This window comes from Trachemys scripta, chromosome 3, assembly GCF_013100865.1.
Source record: "Trachemys scripta elegans isolate TJP31775 chromosome 3, CAS_Tse_1.0, whole genome shotgun sequence".
In the NCBI taxonomy this organism is placed as follows: Eukaryota; Metazoa; Chordata; order Testudines; family Emydidae; genus Trachemys; species Trachemys scripta.
This window is the reverse complement of record NC_048300.1, coordinates 44400536-44418756: the sequence shown is the minus strand read 5'-3', so window position 1 is coordinate 44418756 and position 18221 is coordinate 44400536. Positions and strand designations below refer to the sequence as shown.

The 18221-nt window shown below is 38.9% G+C and overlaps 1 protein-coding gene across 3 annotated transcripts in view; it reads right to left on the bottom strand.

Moving 5' to 3' along the window:
• The window catches only part of KCTD3 (potassium channel tetramerization domain containing 3), a 59023-nt gene extending 47720 nt beyond the window's left edge, over positions 1-11303 (bottom strand). The window contains exon 1 of one of the 3 annotated variants that reach the window (XM_034764588.1): positions 10974-11303. In XM_034764588.1, the coding sequence (XP_034620479.1) occupies positions 10974-11047 (74 nt within the window). In that variant the 5' untranslated portion in view covers positions 11048-11303. Of the gene's footprint in view, positions 1-10123; positions 10156-10973 lie in introns of those variants that run through there. The other 2 variants (XM_034764587.1, XM_034764589.1) reach the window with 2 other exon arrangements.
• Between the last annotated feature and the right edge of the window lie 6918 nt (positions 11304-18221).

Genomic DNA, 18221 nt, shown 5'->3' with positions numbered 1-18221 from the left:
TCTGAACAAAGAAATCTAGTGTTGGCACTGAACATGAACAACATGCAAAACAAGAATTTCTTTTTCCTGCCAGAAAAAAAGATGAACCAAAGCCTTTTGTTACTTAAGCTACTGCAAGTTTAAGGAGATTTTCTGTAACTTTTCAGCTGTTGGTTTTGTAAAGTTTCCTTTATCGTCAGGAATATACTGTAATTCAATTTTTCCCCCTTAAATAAAATATCCACATACCATAATTAGGTATGCATATAAAGTTCAGAATAAGAGAAACAATTTTTCCTAATTTGCCGTAGCCAAAGAAAACAGTGCTTTATACTACAATACAGTCATTTGTCAATCTTCAAACCTTTGAAAATTATTTAAATATATTCTTTAAACATCCAAAATTTCAGTTATTTAAAGCTTCTCCAATTGTCCAAACTATATACTTAGAACAATTAGGTAAACGTCATTTTTATTTATAGCACTCTCTCAAAATAGGAGTAACTCAATTTTGAAATGATACAAAACATTACCTTAGCTATGCCTTGTGAACTTTTTTCAAAGCCAAGAGCTTATGACCAACGTTCACCAGCTACGTGTCAATGTCTTATAAACATCACATACAGAAAAAAGAACATCCAAAGAAGTGGGCTGTAGCCCACGAAAGCTTATACTCTAATAAATTTGTTAGTCTCTAAGGTGCCACAGGTACTCCTGTTCTTTTTGCGGATACAGACTAACACGGTTGCTACTCTGAAATCTAATATAGAGAAGCCTAAATACCAATGACTTTCAATGAGACTTCAGATCCTAAATCAGTGAAGGCATGCTTTGCTCAGCATTGCAATGCCTAAGTACCTTCAAGAATTTGGGCCCTAAGCAATAATGGCTTAGTTTTCAAAGGTGCTGAGCACTGATTTCACTAGGATATATATGTGCTCAGAAATCCTGAAAAATCAAGCCATTTATGAAGGAGACCAACTTTAAGCATCCACAAGTAAAAAAGGTGTTAGAAGAATAAATCAGAAAACTAAAAACTGCGCGAAAACAAAAAACCCGCTGGCTAATTCTCTATGAGTAAATCCAAGTGAGAAAATCATGCAAGACTGACAATAGCACTTTGAAACAGTAGATCATTATTAGAAAGTGGGGATACAGTCCTTATTTCACGATAGCACAATTTACTACATAGGTTGGGAAAAGAGTGTTCGGGTATAGTGTTTAGATTATCCACAAATGCAAAGTTTGTTTTTAAAGTCATATGATACATAGAGTACATAATCAGCAATAACCCACATTTAGGTGAATAATTTAACAATAGTTTAGATATCAGAATCTGAATACTCGGGTACATCGCTCATAAAAATTTGTAGAGAGATTTGGTTGTGGAAAGCAAAAATACATCAATGAGTGAAGATTGTCCCTCAGTAACTGAGAAGTAGGATAGGTTGTCCATTTAGGGGGAAAAAAAGTCCATCAGGAAAGTTATTTGAGTTATTTTCCGGACTGCACTTCTCATCGGCACTCCAGCTCATCCCTCCTAGTATTGCCGATGTCCAGTGATGTGTTCTATGTAGATGTCCCTCGACAACCTGACGACATCTGACACCATGAGTTGCTGCATCAGCCGAGCGTAGCGTTGACTGACTCACATTCTCTTGGCACTCGCTCGTTACCGGGGTCCCATGCGACGATCAGCGCGCAAGTTTGGACTTCGTAGCCCCTAGCTCTCAGGGTGTCGGCCAGAGAGGTGTATTTCTCCAGCTTTCAAGCTCAGGCATTGTGGAAGGCCGGGGTCCTGTTTTCAAAAGACACTGTGATGTCCACCATGATGATGACAATGTCCGGTCGCAGTTGGCTGTCGGCTCCAGTATTACTTACTTAACTGTCCTAAAAACTAGTATTCACTGTTATTAGAGTTAATATGAGCATTAAAATTACTAAGAATTAATACAGATCATACACTTCAATGCACATGCAGAGCTAGAAATGTAAAAATAAAATCTAGACCTCGTTTCTGGTACTGAGAAGTAGCAATTTGTAGCAAAGATTATACATGCAATAATTTATATATCCAGTAACATAGAGCTAAGTGAGCAGCCATACCAGATATCTGCCCACATCAGATGTGGAAGTTGGGCAGACCAAAAACTGAGTGCACCTTCAAACTTTCAAAAAGTGTTATCTCATCACTGCTATACTTCTTGAAGAATTACTGTATTTATAAAATGACTTTTTAATTTTATTGTGATTAAAGAAAATACAGAAAAATAAATGAGAACTGGAGATAAAAGAAATATAGCTTGAATATCTGTTATGTATCAGTTATAAAACCATTGATTCAATCTATTGCCCTTGTGCAGCATAAATTATCCTATCAGAAAGGGGTGGAGGAGGAAATAATAGTTGCAAGTCTACGGGGTATGTTACAAGGCCTTGGTCAATAAGGTTTTGACATGCACAAAAATATTAACAGAATGGAAGAGGGCACTTGAACTCATGGTCTGCTTACTCCCCAGTCTAGAGCACCTTACTGTAGGCCAGGGGTTCTCAAACTTTTGTTCTGGTGACCCCTTTCACATAGCAAGCCTCTGAGTACGACCCCCCTTATAAACTAAAAAAACACTTTTTATATATTTAACACCATTATAAATGCTGGATGTAAAGCGGGGTTTGGGGTAGAGGCTGACAGCTCGCAACTCCCCCCCCCCATGTAATAACTTCGCAACCCCCTGAGGGGTCCCGACCCCCAGTTTGAGAACCCCTGCTGTAGGCTACAGGGTATTTGTTGGGGGAAGGCTCACTCTCCTTTTCTGAGACTGCACACAATGCTGGCATTCCAGCACTCCATAGAACCAGAAAGGAAGTCTAATAACTTAATTAATAAGCTAAGGCTCTATATGCCAGACATCTAGGGCAAGTCTACAGCACACATTTATATTGGCGCAGCTGCACCGCTGTAACGTGTCTGGTGAAGATGCTTTAAGTCAATGGGAGAGATTTCTTCCGTCGCTTAATAACGCCACCTCCGTGAGAGGCAGTAACTATGTCAGTGGGGAAGCTCTCCCACCAACATAGTGCTGTCTCTACAAGGGCGGGGGGTTAAGGTCAATATAACTACGTCACCCAGGTGTGTGGATTTTTCACACCCTTGAGTACGTAGTTATACCAAAGTAAGTATGTAGTGTACTTCAAGCCTGAATTTCAACAAGGGTATGAGAGTGATTTAAGTCTTGTATGGATGACCATAGAATTTTTCCTATCTCTGAGCAAAACAGCATTCTTAGAACAAGAGGTAAAATCCACTCGGCATCCCATGCTCTTGATACAAAAATTCATCTACTCCATCTTATTGTCCAGATCATCCATTGTTGCCTCAAATTGGGTGATTATCATGTTGATATTTTCAAGGAACTGTCAAACATTATCTCACAGGCCTGTCTTTTTCTTTGAACTTGTTCAGTATGATAGGAGATTTCTCGATAAAAGCCGGAACCCACTTCAAGAAAGAATCATTGTGCAAAATCCTAGGTGTTTTATTCCTTAGCATCTTCAATCCCAACAGAAAGCAATTATACCCAAAAGGATATAATGTAAGCCAAATCAGAACATATCCACTCAGTTAATCAAAGCAGGCTACACCTTTCAATTTGTATTTTCATTAAAAAGGAAAAGTATGTGACCCACACAGCTAGAATTAGCTAAAGAAAATAACAAAATAGACTAATGTCCACACTAAAACTGCATGGCCATTCTGCAAAAAGTGTTCTGTGGACAATTTTAAGCTCAATGCTTTATACGTCCAATAAGAACATGAAACAACTACTATTGCTTAAGCCAATTGTTTTCACCAAGCTTTAAGAAATATTACTCATAAACATTAGAAATCAAACAATCATCCCTATTTACAAATGTTCACCTCACAATATCTCTGAGTGAAAAGTAACAAAGATTTACAGATGTTAGTTTGAGACTCAGACAGAATATTGACTAGTTTGTGCTACATGTAACAACTGATACAGATAAGAAACAATCTGATATAAAGCTATCCAAAGATACTACGATAACAATGATGTAATTTTACAAAGATTATAGTATTATCAACCTTGTATCAAATTTCTACCTACAAAAATCTGATATGAGCAATATATATTAAAGAACAACTACTGAAAGTTGCCTTTTAGAGTTCATTTCCACCTCTGATCAACCATGAACATCACATTTGAATATAAAAATACAAATTTAAAATATCAGACTATTACATTATAAAAACAGGAATAAGCCATATTTAAAATACGAAAGGGTTATAATCAAAATTATGCTATCAACAGAAAGCGTCAAAATTACATTTTATCTCTTGTTCCTTAAATAGTTCAGCATATTTTGACATTTCAATTTTAAAAGTTTATCACTGAGCATTTTAGTGCAACTCCAAAAATAATATTTCCTTTGCAATAGTAAATTCCACAGGTTACAACCAAAAATAAATCTCACTTACTAATAACATTAATACTATTTTCTACAGCTAGTAATGTAACACTACTCAAGATGGCAGATGAGTCACAGTAATACATTTGTCTACATCATTCTGCAATACTCACAGAAACAAAGGAGAACAATTAAAAATTCAGGGTACAGATTTAAGTGGTCTGACATTTTACTAGGCACACATTTCAGACTTTTTTCCTCTCCTGTTTAGCTCGCCTGCTCTTGCATCACTGCATGGAAATGTTTCAATCTGAATTATTTTTTGTTTTACTTTATAATGAAAACTTTCTGTTGTTATTAATTATTATTATTAAAACATAGGTGATTTGGTGATTAAACAGATAACTTTTTAGAAAAAAATTGTTTATGAATGTTTCATTATTACACTTAAAAAGATGTAAAATAAACTATCAGGATGGAGATATAATATGCAAAATATCAGACTGTTCTTGATGCTTTCATATTAGAACATCACAATTTGGCCTAATGCATTTCATTCAAACTGTTTATTTGTACAGATGCATCAAGAATTTACATCTGATGGGATACAAAATTAAATACAAGCCACTGTTTTAAATTTGATTTAACCAGTGAAGTAGTTTGCAATATTTGGTGGAAGATTTTCAGTGTTAAGCAGTAAGAAGCAAAAATCAATTCTGCTCGTTAATAGCCTCTAGATTCTTCTTCCCATACAAAAAACAGGTGTAAAGAAATTAACAATAATTACTTACAAATATGAGGGAATGCAAGTGAAGGTTGTATTTTTCCCTACATTTCTGTGACTAAATGTGAAGTTAGCCATTTTCACAAGTAACACCTTGTAAAATTATCTTTCCAAAAGTTTTACAGTCTGATATTCAGGGCCATTTTCAGCCATAAAGCTAGAGAATGCACTCCAGTGACTTCAGAAGACTTGTGACAGGATTGAATTTGGCCCTTATATTGTAAAATAAGTTTTTGAATCAAATCACTTCTTTGCACAACATATGCAAGCACACTGATGATGAAAAATATTAAAGTGTAACTAATAAGTATCTTGTAATTTAGGAAGGCTATTATTATAAATGGTAAACTTTTCAGTCTATAAGCAATGCTAATCGAATGTTTACCAATATACAATTTTCTGGGGGGTGGAATCTTTAATGTATTTCCTGAGATACACATTAGTATGTCAAAGTCTTCCCTTATTTTTTATTGTGTGAGCTTGTTCAAGTTATTTATTATATCTGAAATAATATACAGTGCAACATACAAACAGAAACCTAATGATATGAATGTCCCAGTGCTGTATTCAGCCTCAAGGAAGTGTGTTTCATGAAGTTTCCCTATCCTGGCCTACCACCTCATTGTTATCTTGTCTCTTTTATCCTGCACAGTTAGTCTGTTGCTAACTCCTGCTGTTTACATATACATCCTTTTCCACACCTACTGTCAAAATCCCTCCGTGCCTCAAAAACTGTAACCTCCTTCTTTCTGGCCTTACCAACACACAGCTCATTCACCTCTAGCCTAACTACAACTTTTCACAAGTCATTTCACTGACTCCAAATCCCTATCTTAAAACTTTTCATGTTTTTTCCCCAAGCTCCACACAGCATGGTGACATGATGCATACCACATCATCCTAACCCTTCTAAATCTTAGTTTGTGTACTCTTTCCTCCCACTACATCCTATTTTGCTACACTCAATTTAGAATACAAGAAGGCAGTGATCATGTTTTTACTATGTAAAGCATCATATTGCATCTATAGTGCTATACAAAAAACTCAGTCTTTCCAATCTTCTTTAGAAAACAGCCCATAACTCACTCAGGAGCCCTTCCTCCTTCCAAAGAGACCTGACACACACACTCTTCTTCAGATATTATTCACATTTCCATGCCTCTTTTAAAAAAAAAAGAATGCTGCACTGTACTAAATAAGGTGGATTCCCAAACAAATGCAAAATTAAATGTTGGAAAGAAGAAAGGGAAAAATTCCTCCAGAGTTACTTACACTATATAAAAAGAACGAGGAGTCCTTGAGGCACCTTAGAGACTAACAAATTTATTTTGGGCATAAGCTTTCATGGGCTAAAACCCACTTCATCAGATGCATGCAGTGGAAAATACAGTAGGAAGATATATATACACAGAGAACATGAAAAAATGGGTGTTGCCATACCAAGTCTAACGAGACTAATTAATTAAGGTGGACTATTATCAGCAGTAGGAAAAAAAACTTTTCTAGTGATAATCAGGATTGCCCATTTCCAACAGTTGACAAGAAGATGTGAGTAACAATAGGGGAAAAATTAACATGGGGAAATAGTTTTTACTTTGTGTAATGACCCATCCACTCCCAGACTTTATTCAAGCCTAATTGAATGGTGTCCACATTGCAAATTAGTTCCAATTCTGCAGTTTCTTGTTGGAGTCTGCTTTTGAAGTTTTTTTGTTGGAGAATTGCAACTTTTAGGTCTGTAATTGAATGACCAGGGAGGCTGAAGTGTTCTCCGACTGGTTTTTGAATGTTGTAATTCTTGATGTCTGATTTGTGTCCATTTATTCTTTTGTGAAGATACTGTCCAGTTTGGCCAATGTACATGGCAGAGGGGCATTGCTGGCACATATCACATTGGTAGATGTGCAGGTGACCGAGCCTCTGATGGTGTGGCTAATGTGATTAGGCCTATGATGGTGTCCCTTGAATATATATGTGGACAGAGTTGGCAATGGGCTTTGTTGCAAGGATAGGTTCCTGGGTTAGTGTTTTTGTTGACACCATTAAATTAGGCTTGAATAAAGACTGGGAGTGGATGGGTCATTACACAAAGTAAAAACTATTTTCCCATGTTAATTTTTCCCCTACTGACACCTTCTTGTCAACTGTTGGAAATGGGCTATCCGGATTATCACTACAAACGTTTTTTTTCTCCTGCTGATAACAGCCCACCTTAATTGATTACTCTCATTATAGTTGGTATGGCAACACCCATTTTTCTCTTTGTATATACATCTTCCTACTGTATTTTCCACTGCATGCATCCGATGAAGTGCGTTTTAGCCCATGAAAGCTTATGCCCAAATAAATGTGTTAGTCTCTAAAGTGCCACAAGTACTCCTCGTTCTTTTTGCCAATACAGACTAACACAGCTACCACTCTGAAACCTTACACTATATAGACAAGCAACAGCTTGGCCAAGGCACATATTCCTGAGTAAGATATGGACAAATTACCTTATTCTCCCCCAGGTCCATTCCCTCTTTCTGTGGCTATGTCTACACTACAGTTTATGTCAGCATAATTTATGTCACTCAAGGGTGTAAATAAATCACTCCCGAGTGACATAAGTTACACTGGCATAAGTGCCGGTGTGGACAGCGCTACGTTGGTGGGAGAGCAGCTACATTAGAGAGCTTACAGCAATGCAGATGCATTGGTGCTGTAAACTCTCTACTGTAACCATGCCCAGAGACTTATTCTGCACACAAAAAAAGCGAGGCTACTTTGTAAACAACAAAAATCACCATAACAAGTACATTCCTACTATGATATTTTAGAAGTTGCAGGAAAACTCCAAAACTGCAAGTATACTTATCTACTTTGAAAAAAATAATTTATTTTCATTGCTTTAATCTTTCTACTATAATATTAGCACTTAACATAAGCATCACTCTTCTACTTTCCTATTTACAATCCATTATACTGTATATTCAACTAATACAGCACATAATTTTCAGAAATGTAAGGGAAAATGCACAATTTTGTAAGATTTAAAAAAAAATTACAAACTCAATCTGTACAGGATTCTCAAATTGAGCACCCAAAATGTATATAAGGCATTATCCACATAGCTTTGGAAGGGCAGAAGCTACATTGACAAAGCAGCAACAAACTTAAAGAAATACAATAAAATACAGAAAATAAAGGTGGGTATTTGGGGCACGAGAAACAATACAGTTACAACCATTGAAGTTGTAAATTTAGCAATACCCACTTTTTCTAGAAACATGTAATTGCAAACCTGGACTACGACAAACTATGGAGACAAAGTAAAGTGAAGAACAGAGTGGTTTCTTTTGTAAACCAGGGAATCTGAAGAAATTCCTACTCTAAATCTGTTACCAAATTAGCAATTCAATATCTCTTAGTCTGAAGAAGCATATTTCTCCCCCAACACGTCTCCTCCTTATACTTCTCTGATTTTCATAATCATTTGCTAAATATGTTTCAAAACATGATCTGCAGTTTTGGGACTTTTAAGTGACTTACTCCTAAAAACTATACAAATAGGTCACTGTAAAACTACAGAATAGTGAAGGCTTCTCGAGGTAGGCACAGCCAACCCTTGTTTGGATTATACTTACACAATATAAATTTTAACGAATGTCGTAAATTGGCCCTGAAGACACTTTCAGATATCAGTTTTGCCTACTAATTTTAAAGTCTCACCTACGGAGGAGTTTCAGAGTTATAGTATAATCAGAGGCCTGTGTATTCTGAGATTCTCCAACATTTGCTACAGAGGGTAAGTTTGCTGTACAACTGTACTATAAAATATCAGCTTTAAGTTTTAGCAAGTTATGTTTCTAGACCACATGGCTGCAAAGATAACCTTGAAAACACAAAGTAAGTGGAAACTAACACAATGCTGTCTTTGTGAATCTGCAGACAGCTTGAAACTATTGCACCAAGAGGTATGAATTATATTCATCTCAATAAAGTGTGTTCTTTATGTTTTCTAATGACAATATTGTCTATTTCGCTGCTTTTCATTTTAAAGCAAAAACAATCAGCTAACATATTAATCCCACAATCCCAAAGCTGCCCCAATTGTTCCCTAACAAATTTTCAAAACTTCCAGGTCTGTGCCTCCCACTCTGCGTGCACAATTTACAATGCAGTTATGCATTTTTAATACAGAATGCTTCCTCATACCAGACATTGAAAGTAGAAGAGCAGCAAAAAATAAGCCGAAATAGCAAAACAACAATGCAGGGTAACTATACTAACATTATTTATTTTCATAAAAACCTCCATTTTAATGCATCTGAGGCTGACACAGATGTTCCAGACTTTCTACTAGATTGCTAGAGAATCCAAGGCCTTGTAGTTACAAAGGCTTGGAAGGATCAGATTTTTAATCAGAAAATGTTGATTTCACCATACACACAAACCAATAAAAATGTTTCCATTTAACCAAAATGTACAGATAGGCAAAATAAGAAAAATGCTGCTGGAGAACTTATTATGAGATTAATTTAAGGATATTTGCTTTGTATATTTTGCATGTGATATTGACAATTTGTGCTTCAACAGTTACAAATCTAACTTTTTCAATCTCAACACCTACTGTCATTAAAATGCTATTGTCTGACACTACCCCCTAATTTCCTGCAACTATAAAAATTTAAATAAATAAAAACTGGAAAAACACTTAATGCCCATATTTTGCGCAACATCTAACACTTAAATTGATAGAAATAAAAAATGCTTAAAATAATCATAGATATCTGTCAAAATTATAATATCAATTTCATTCTCCAACACTCAATTTTACAGCTCCCTGACCAGAACATTCCACCCTCTTTAATATGTTTTATCCCAAAAGATCCAAATGCCATTCACAGACATAAATGTGATAGATAAATTACTGTAACCGTTTTAAAATACCTAAGAGCAGTGTACATTCCTTGGGACTGAGAGAGAGCATAGGGTTACAACATCTGCTTTCCCCCTGGATAGTTCTGATTTTGACTCCTTTGCAACATGTTAGATGGGCCCAAATGTTCTTTATCACCCAGGCAGCTCCACCACAAACACAACCTAGGCAAAGCTACCTGCAACATGGCAAAACTTGGGCACATCCCCACAATGAGTCCCCTTTGCAATGTGATGCCAAATATCAAGACCAAAATGCAAGGACAACTGGGCTGAGCCTGGGCTCAGCAGCTTCGGGACAAGTCCTATCAGCAGGAAGCCAGGGCAAGACTGGGACACAGGCAGATCAGACCACAGAATAATACAAGTCCCAGGTGGACCAGGTCACGATGCCATAACTAAACAGATCCTGTCCCTGGGACACCTGAGGGAGATGCATGATCTGCCTAGCCCTGCACCCCAGATAATTCCTCTGCCCCACACCCAACTCGCACAACCTTCCCCCAAACTTTGGTCCCCAGCTCCCCATCACCGGATCTTCCCTCTCCCTTATGCCCCCACCGACCCTACACCAATTCACACTGTCCTCTCCCAGACCCCACTGCCCATTGCTGCCCCCTCCAGCTCTTACTGCCCTCCCCAAGACCCCACTGCTGGGGCTCCCCCCTCCAGCTCTCACTGCCCTCCCCCAGACCCCGCTGCCCATTGCTGGGGCTCTCCCCCGCCACTCCACACCCAGCTCACACTACTCTCCCCTAGACCCCTCTTCCCAGCCCCAGGATCCGCCCCGCCCCCATGCCAGCTCGGACCCCTCACTCCCCCATGGGATCCCATCCCCGCAGCGCGCCCCGACCCCACTCACCTGGTGCCCCCTACATTCAGCTGGATGATCTCCCCGCTTCCCGCGCCGGCGAAGCCCCCACCGTTCCCCGCCATCTTCCCCGCCGCCGCCTGCAGCTCCGGGCAGCGCCCACCGCCACCTTCCACCGCAGCCGGAGCCCACGGAACCAGCTGGAGGCGGCAGCTGGAGGCGGGAGCTGGGGGAACGTGCAGCGGGGCTGCCCCGGGCGTGGGCCAGCGCGGGAGGACCCGGGTCCCGAGAAGCTGCGGCCCCGCGGGCTCAGGCCAGCAAAGGCCGCGCCGCCTCCCCACTCCCTGGCCGGAGCCGGGCGGAAAGCGCCATGGCAACGCGCAGCACCTGGAGGAGGGGGCTCGGCAGGGGACAAAATACTCCGAGTTCTTCGCGAAATGAGCACGGGAGGGAGGGAGAGCTGTGGGAATGCTGTGGGCGGGAGGGAGGGTTCGAAAGCCTCCATACATACATACACACACACCCCACTCCTTCAGTAGTACACTACACACACATATCTCAGTGGGGAATACACACGCGGTAGTTCCCCAAAATAGGGGACTATCCCATTCCCCACACGCCCAAACTGAGGAATCCTCCCTCTCCTCCTCTCTCGCCAAATAGGGAAAACTCCTCTCTCTCTTAATCTGTTTTAAATATTTTGCCCCTGATTCACCAGTGTTGCTGTTGCCAGCAGTGGAGTTACATCAGCATAAAACTGGACTAAAGGCAGTGGTGAATCAGGCCCTTTTTCCATAGTTATGAAAGTTTTCAAGGGTTTTAATCAATGATTATGCAAACTACAGAAACATGTACACAGGACAAGTAGGGGAAATGGAGACTGTCAAGCTGGGAAGTTATATTTGCTTAATGTGTGGATCATTAGTAACAATCACGTTCTTAAAAAGCTGCCCAATTCATTGTGCTCAATTTTTGAGAGTCCATTAACATTAAATGATTGCATTTCTCTCCCTCTCCCCCCCCCCCCATTATATTCACAGAGAACATGACACCAGAATTGCAAAGGGGGAAATCCAAAATCTGAATTCTATACAACAACCTTTTTCTCTACTAAAATTTGAGACAAAATTTGAACATGACCAAGCTACTGAAAGCTGCTACTGCTAAGGAAACATTCTTACGGTACATATTACTATTAAGCTTTAAGGCCAGCAGGGTGAAATTAAAAGCCATCCATGGCACTGGCCCTTAGCTACCTGAGAGATCACCTCACTCCACAGACATCAAAAGCTAGATTCCATCAGAACCACCTTAACCAACAGATGGAGACTTGTGTGTCCAAAAGACAGGACTCTCCCAGGAGCTGGACCTAGACTATAGAACTCTGCCTGCAAGAGAGAAGAGCAACCAAAGACATCAGGATTCAGAACTACATGCATAACTCAGTTTTCCCACCTCCATTGTGCTCACAGTCTATTTTCACTTGGGAATGATGGGGTGGGGAATTTTGCTTCCTTTTAAGCTTCTCCTGAAGGCAAAGGAGGGAAGGCTAGAGAGGAATTTTCCTTTGTTGTCATTCTTTTAATTATTTGGGGACCACTGAAGATCACATAAGTACAGAGAGAGAGTAAAGACAACTCAGTATGAGAAGATTGGCAGCATAGTTCAGGTTAAAGGATAATTTGTACTGTCCTTTCTTCAATGAAACATCTTGGCCATAAAGAGATGAATATTACAAAGTGGGCTCAGGGTGGCAAAATATATGATAGCCATGAACTCTGAATCCACAGTGCAATTTGATGAGGAAATCAGTCTATTACAGGAAATAATGTAATGGAAATTTGACCAAGAATAAATGACTATATAGTTAGGAAAGGAAGTCATAACACTGTGGTTTGAAGGAGTGAGTGTATGCTGACAGCTTTGTGATCAAGTCTTACAGCCAAGCAAGGTTTTACTGTTTTCAGAGAGTAAGAATTTACAAATTTGGGTTTTTTTCAACTAGGTGAAATGTGACAAGATACAGAGGTCTTGTGCCAGACCAGCACCATTTAAACCCAGTATTGCCATTCTGCAAGGGCAGAGTGGACATCAGGGTCATAGCCTCACAGTGGAATCTCTGTAGCTCTTTTATTCTGTACAAGGGAAGGTAACGACTAGTCTCCAATAGGTCCATACCGAGAGAGACTCTGGAGGTGGGCTAGTGGCAGAACTATTGAATCTTCACTCGCATGTATTCAGTGGGTCAAAAGCCATTAGTGGTATGAAGCAGGGTGGTAACTGCCATTTCAATCCATATGCTGAAAAAGTATCTACAGAGAGTGGCCTACCTAGTTATGGGATGGATTCCATCCTCCCACTCCCCATCGAGTTCCCCAAACAAAGACATTTACTGTGAATATCACCCTGTGACACACACGCCCATTGGTAAAAAATTGGCAGAGGATTCAATGTTCTATAATGACAACTCGTATCAGGCCTAACAAACTCACTACAGCTAGCACACTGCTTTCATAGTATTTATCAAGAAAGTGATGTGAGATCTTAAATGCAAACCAGGATCACACAGGTCATTGTGAAATGTATGGATCGACTATGTGAGGAGTTATGGGTATATATTGGAAAATATGTCTTAAAGTCGGACTCAAAGCAGGAGTGACAAACAGGTTTTTGTCAAAGGGATGTATATTCATCTGTCTGCCTTGGTTCACATCAGGGGTGCTGGAACAATTTTTATAGTGGGGGTGCTGATGAAGGGAATCATGTATTTGGTGTTTGTTATTAGTACTTCAAGCCTGGGGGTGCAGCAATATCCCTAGCTCCAGTACCACTGGTGCACATGTAAAATGATCATTGTAAGCCAACATCATGGAAGCCCCATTTGAATACAAAATCAACACGAAGGCAGCACATCAGGGAATAAATCTGGGTGTGGGAGGAGTCATCCTACCTCTGGGACCAACAATGAATTTTGGGGATATGAGGAAAAGGCAAAAGGACACCTTTTCATCCTTTACTGAGAAAGCAAAAAGGACAGTGCTTTTTTTTTCATTCATGAAAGAGGGATCCCAGCCATGTTGGCTGAAGACACTGGAAGATTTCTTTAGGTGAGAAACTACTTTAGACAGAGGGTTAGCCTGTTAAAGTTTAGACTCAAGGACGTGTGTTATACTTTTGGTTTATATGTAACAATTTCTCTTTCAATTATTATCCTTACTCACTATCTCTTAAATCTTAGTCTGTGATAATAAATGTATGATTGTTTTCATTATAAATATATCTCAGTGCTGTGATATTATAAAAGAGTTGATCCTCAGTTGAATCAAACAAGCTTGTGTGTACAGTGATCTCTTGGGGATAGCAACAAACCTGGGGTAATTTCTGTGAGCATCCAGTGGTTAAGGGCTGGACACTGCAGGGAGTGCTTTGAGGGAATGCTCTGTGCCTTCTTAGTAGTCTACACACAGAGAGCTATGGCTGCAAGGGCCTGGAAGGCAGTGCTTATGTTGCCAGAGGCTATTGTTTCCAGGGAGCTGATCCACAGCAGATACAGATGAGACTGCTTCACACTAATGGCAGGTAGTTGGGAGGTGCCTAACAACCCTGGGGACCCTTCGGGAGAGTCACATACCCTATACCCATACAAGTCATAATCCTAGCAGAACCATTTTTATTAACATTGGTAGAACACATTCATTTTAAAGGGGTACCCCCAAAGAAAACTGTTGTGAAGAGTAGTCTACTTAGAAGTTTTAGATCCAAGAGGGGACAACAGTTCCCCTAGCCCTCTGTTACATAATCAGTGTTTAAGGTTTGCTAAACAAATGTGAAAAGATTTAACATTGCATCAGTCTACTGTCAGAAAAACCACAGCTACAGTTTTGAGGTTGCCAAAGATTGATTCTAATGGCTGTTTTCCAGGGCTTGTATAGAGAAACTTCCCACAAGTGTACCACATGCAGTAACTCTGTGGTAAACATTAAAATTTACATAAACTTACCATTAGTTTACCCCTGTCATTATTTCTAAGAACTATTCAAACTTCTTGGACCTGTTGAAAGGGAAAAAGTCAACTTCAAAGTTAACTTAAAGCCACTCTTCTGCCTGAAAATGTTGTGCCTATCTTTGGTACAAGTTGCACCTAAGACTATTACATCTGAAAAAAAAAAATCTGCTGGTCTTTTTTTCAAGTAATTTTGTACATTTGACAGTACTTTGTTTATAGTCAGTTTCACTATTTTCCTTGGATAGTCCAATAGCACATATATTACTCCTCTCACTTGGAGTTGCCATCTGTCTGTGATCTCCACGCACAACTGACACCTCAATTGTTTCTCCCTGTTAATCATGCAGGTCTCTTACATAGTAACCTGGGAGAGAGAAATATTTTAAAAGAAGAAAGATGTAATTGTAAAACCACCCAAATGGCATGGGGACTCAGGGACGGGTGTACTACCTAAATCCACTGTAACTCATTTTTTAATTAGACTGGACTCCAAGTAGACAGTGTTCTTTTAACATTCTAAAGCACTTATTCTCAAAGCAGAGCTGTTTGCTTACTTTTTTATGCTCAGTTTTGTCACCACAAAAGAACTCTATTGCTACTCCCTCTTTTTCCCATAGTTTTAGAAAAATAACTGAAGGCTGCAGTGATCAGAGTAGCACTGGCTCCACTCTTTATGGTGCAATTCCCTTTGGGGAGTTCCTCCCACATCAAGGATAGGGTTTCATGTTAGTCCTCCTCCAAATTCCTGAGATCCTAAGAAATCCATGGGAGGTGAAGCTAGTGGTTGCTGAGACTCTGTGCTGTACAAACTCGCGAGATCTGAGATCTCCCCCATGAAGCAAAATTCCCCTTGAAGCAGAATACCTTTCAACATTCCTTTGGGAGCTGTGAGGCTTGCTCCAATGCAGAGCTGTGGCTAAATGCCACAATTTAGCCCACAATAAATAGCACAAGGAATATTGTATTGTATTTTTCAGTTTCATATTTAACCCTTTGTTGTAAATTTTTTTCTGAAGCGGCTGCTGAGTGTTGAAGAAGCTAGGGAGCCTTCTCATAGAATTTGAGCCTAACTTGCATAGATTACATGAGGAGTTGAACATATCAAAAGAACAGTGTGTGTTTATGATGTATGATTTTTTTACAGTGTCCTTATGAATTGAAAAGGCTCCTTATATTTCTCTAATTATTCTATTTTTTGAGGGGGGATGGATTCTTATAAACAATAAGAGATTAGGAATATAAATTCTAAGGATAAATGGTCAGATCATTCTTAGTGCATTTTTGAGGGAGGGCAGGAAAACCTCTGAAAATGGCTGGATAGAGAGAGACTTGAATCTCAGTGGCATTATCTTTCACTGTTCCAAAAGAAGTCCTTATACATGATCTCCACATATTTGGGTATCATAGTGTCGGGCATACCTGGGAGGAGGAAGGATAAGACTTGAGAAAAATCCACTCTCATCAGTATTATTGCTTACAAACCTATACGGATATTCCCACAGAAGACAATGATGATGCTTCCAGCATACTTTAAGTCAATGACTGCTTCATGTTTTCACACAATGTACACAAAAGGTTTTTGACCCAGGGGCATGGCCAATAGGATAATAGGGCCCAAAAAAGTCATGCTGCCTTAAGGGTTTGGAAGGTGCAATGCACATAGAAAATTGGATCTTCACAGGAATGTACCAGCCTTTTAACGATGCCTCAAGATGCATGGGATTTTTATATCGACCTTGGGACATCTGAAAATTAACAATTAACAAGCTTCTTAGAGTAAATTGGACTTCTGCTCTCTTAAGCCACGCAGAAACTTCTGAAAATCCAACCCACTGTAAATACAGTATCAATCAATTATCTAACGGTTGGACTTTAAAACCAGGAAACAGAATAGAGATCCTATCTTAAGAAAATCAGCTGTTGTAGTCTGTGGCAACTGCAGGTCTAGAACTTGCCCACTAGATGACTCTATTGGTCTGAAAGTGGGACTCCAATATGTAACTCCTGTTTAACCTGATCATGTAAAATGCATTTCCAAGACTCTACCCTGATACAATACATAATGATTACAATACATAATTTGCAGTTCCTCCAATAATAAATGTCAAGTCTCATTAGAAGCATAAATTTCACATCAGAATTATACAATATTAATATGCAAAGGAAATGTAGTCATTTATACAATCTTTTTATTAATTCATAGTGAATAGAAGTAAAATACAACATAAAATATTTACCTTTCTGTCAAATAGGGATTCTATATGGCTCAATGCAAACATAAGTGGACACATCAGAATTAAATATACATGTGTTTGAGTAATGAACATGCAGTATTTAGGAATCTGCGAAGCCAGTGAATCAATATTAATTACTCTCTATATAGTGACATATCCACTGATACAAGACTGACTTCATAATTTGATTCCAGCTATGTTTTCTCTAGTGCAGATATTGTCAAGGGGGTAGAAATACAGTTTTGTAATGTACCATCAATACAAGCATATATGTAGGCTTGAAAGGATTATGTTTTTATTGGTAAAAGTCGCTAAACAACTATTTCAGCGCACACACACATGAAACAATATTTCCCTTAATAATAATAAAAAATTACAGATAGACAAAGTAAGAAAAATGCTGCTTGAGAACTTATTAGAGTTTGATTTATGGATATTTACTTTGTATATTTTGACATGCAATGTTGACCATTCATGTTTTAATGGTTATAAAGCTTTAGCTTTTTCAATCTCAATGTCTACTTTTATTAAATAATTATTGTTTGGTCCTGCCTTTTGTCTAACATCCCCCCCTAATTTCCCTCAACTATAACAATTTAAATCAATATAAATTGAAAACAAGCTTAAAACACAGAACTCTGCACAACTGTGAAAATTTAAAATCAAAATCGGAAAACATTTTTAAGAATTAACACTAGTATTAGCTGTTGACATGGTAAAAAATAGAACTCCAATTCTGCCAAGCCTGCATATAATTCTGGTTTTATAAATTCAGCTCTTCAGTTCAAGGAGCAATATTTTGTAGGCTTTGTTGGGTTGACCCCTTAATGCCTATATCATGTTCACTAGTGTGGTCACACAAAGACATCCCCAAAGGCCACTAAGTTTGAATGAGCATCCAAGCTTCTCAAACTACAAGAGTAGAGATAAATTGTTACTGTTTGACTTGCTTATTAAAGACTTTTTCACTAAGCTATCAGGCAAGATCCAAGGGGACAGCTGAGGAGCACACAATGCAAATCAGAATTGCAAGTATGGAAAGGCTGCATAAAGCTCACC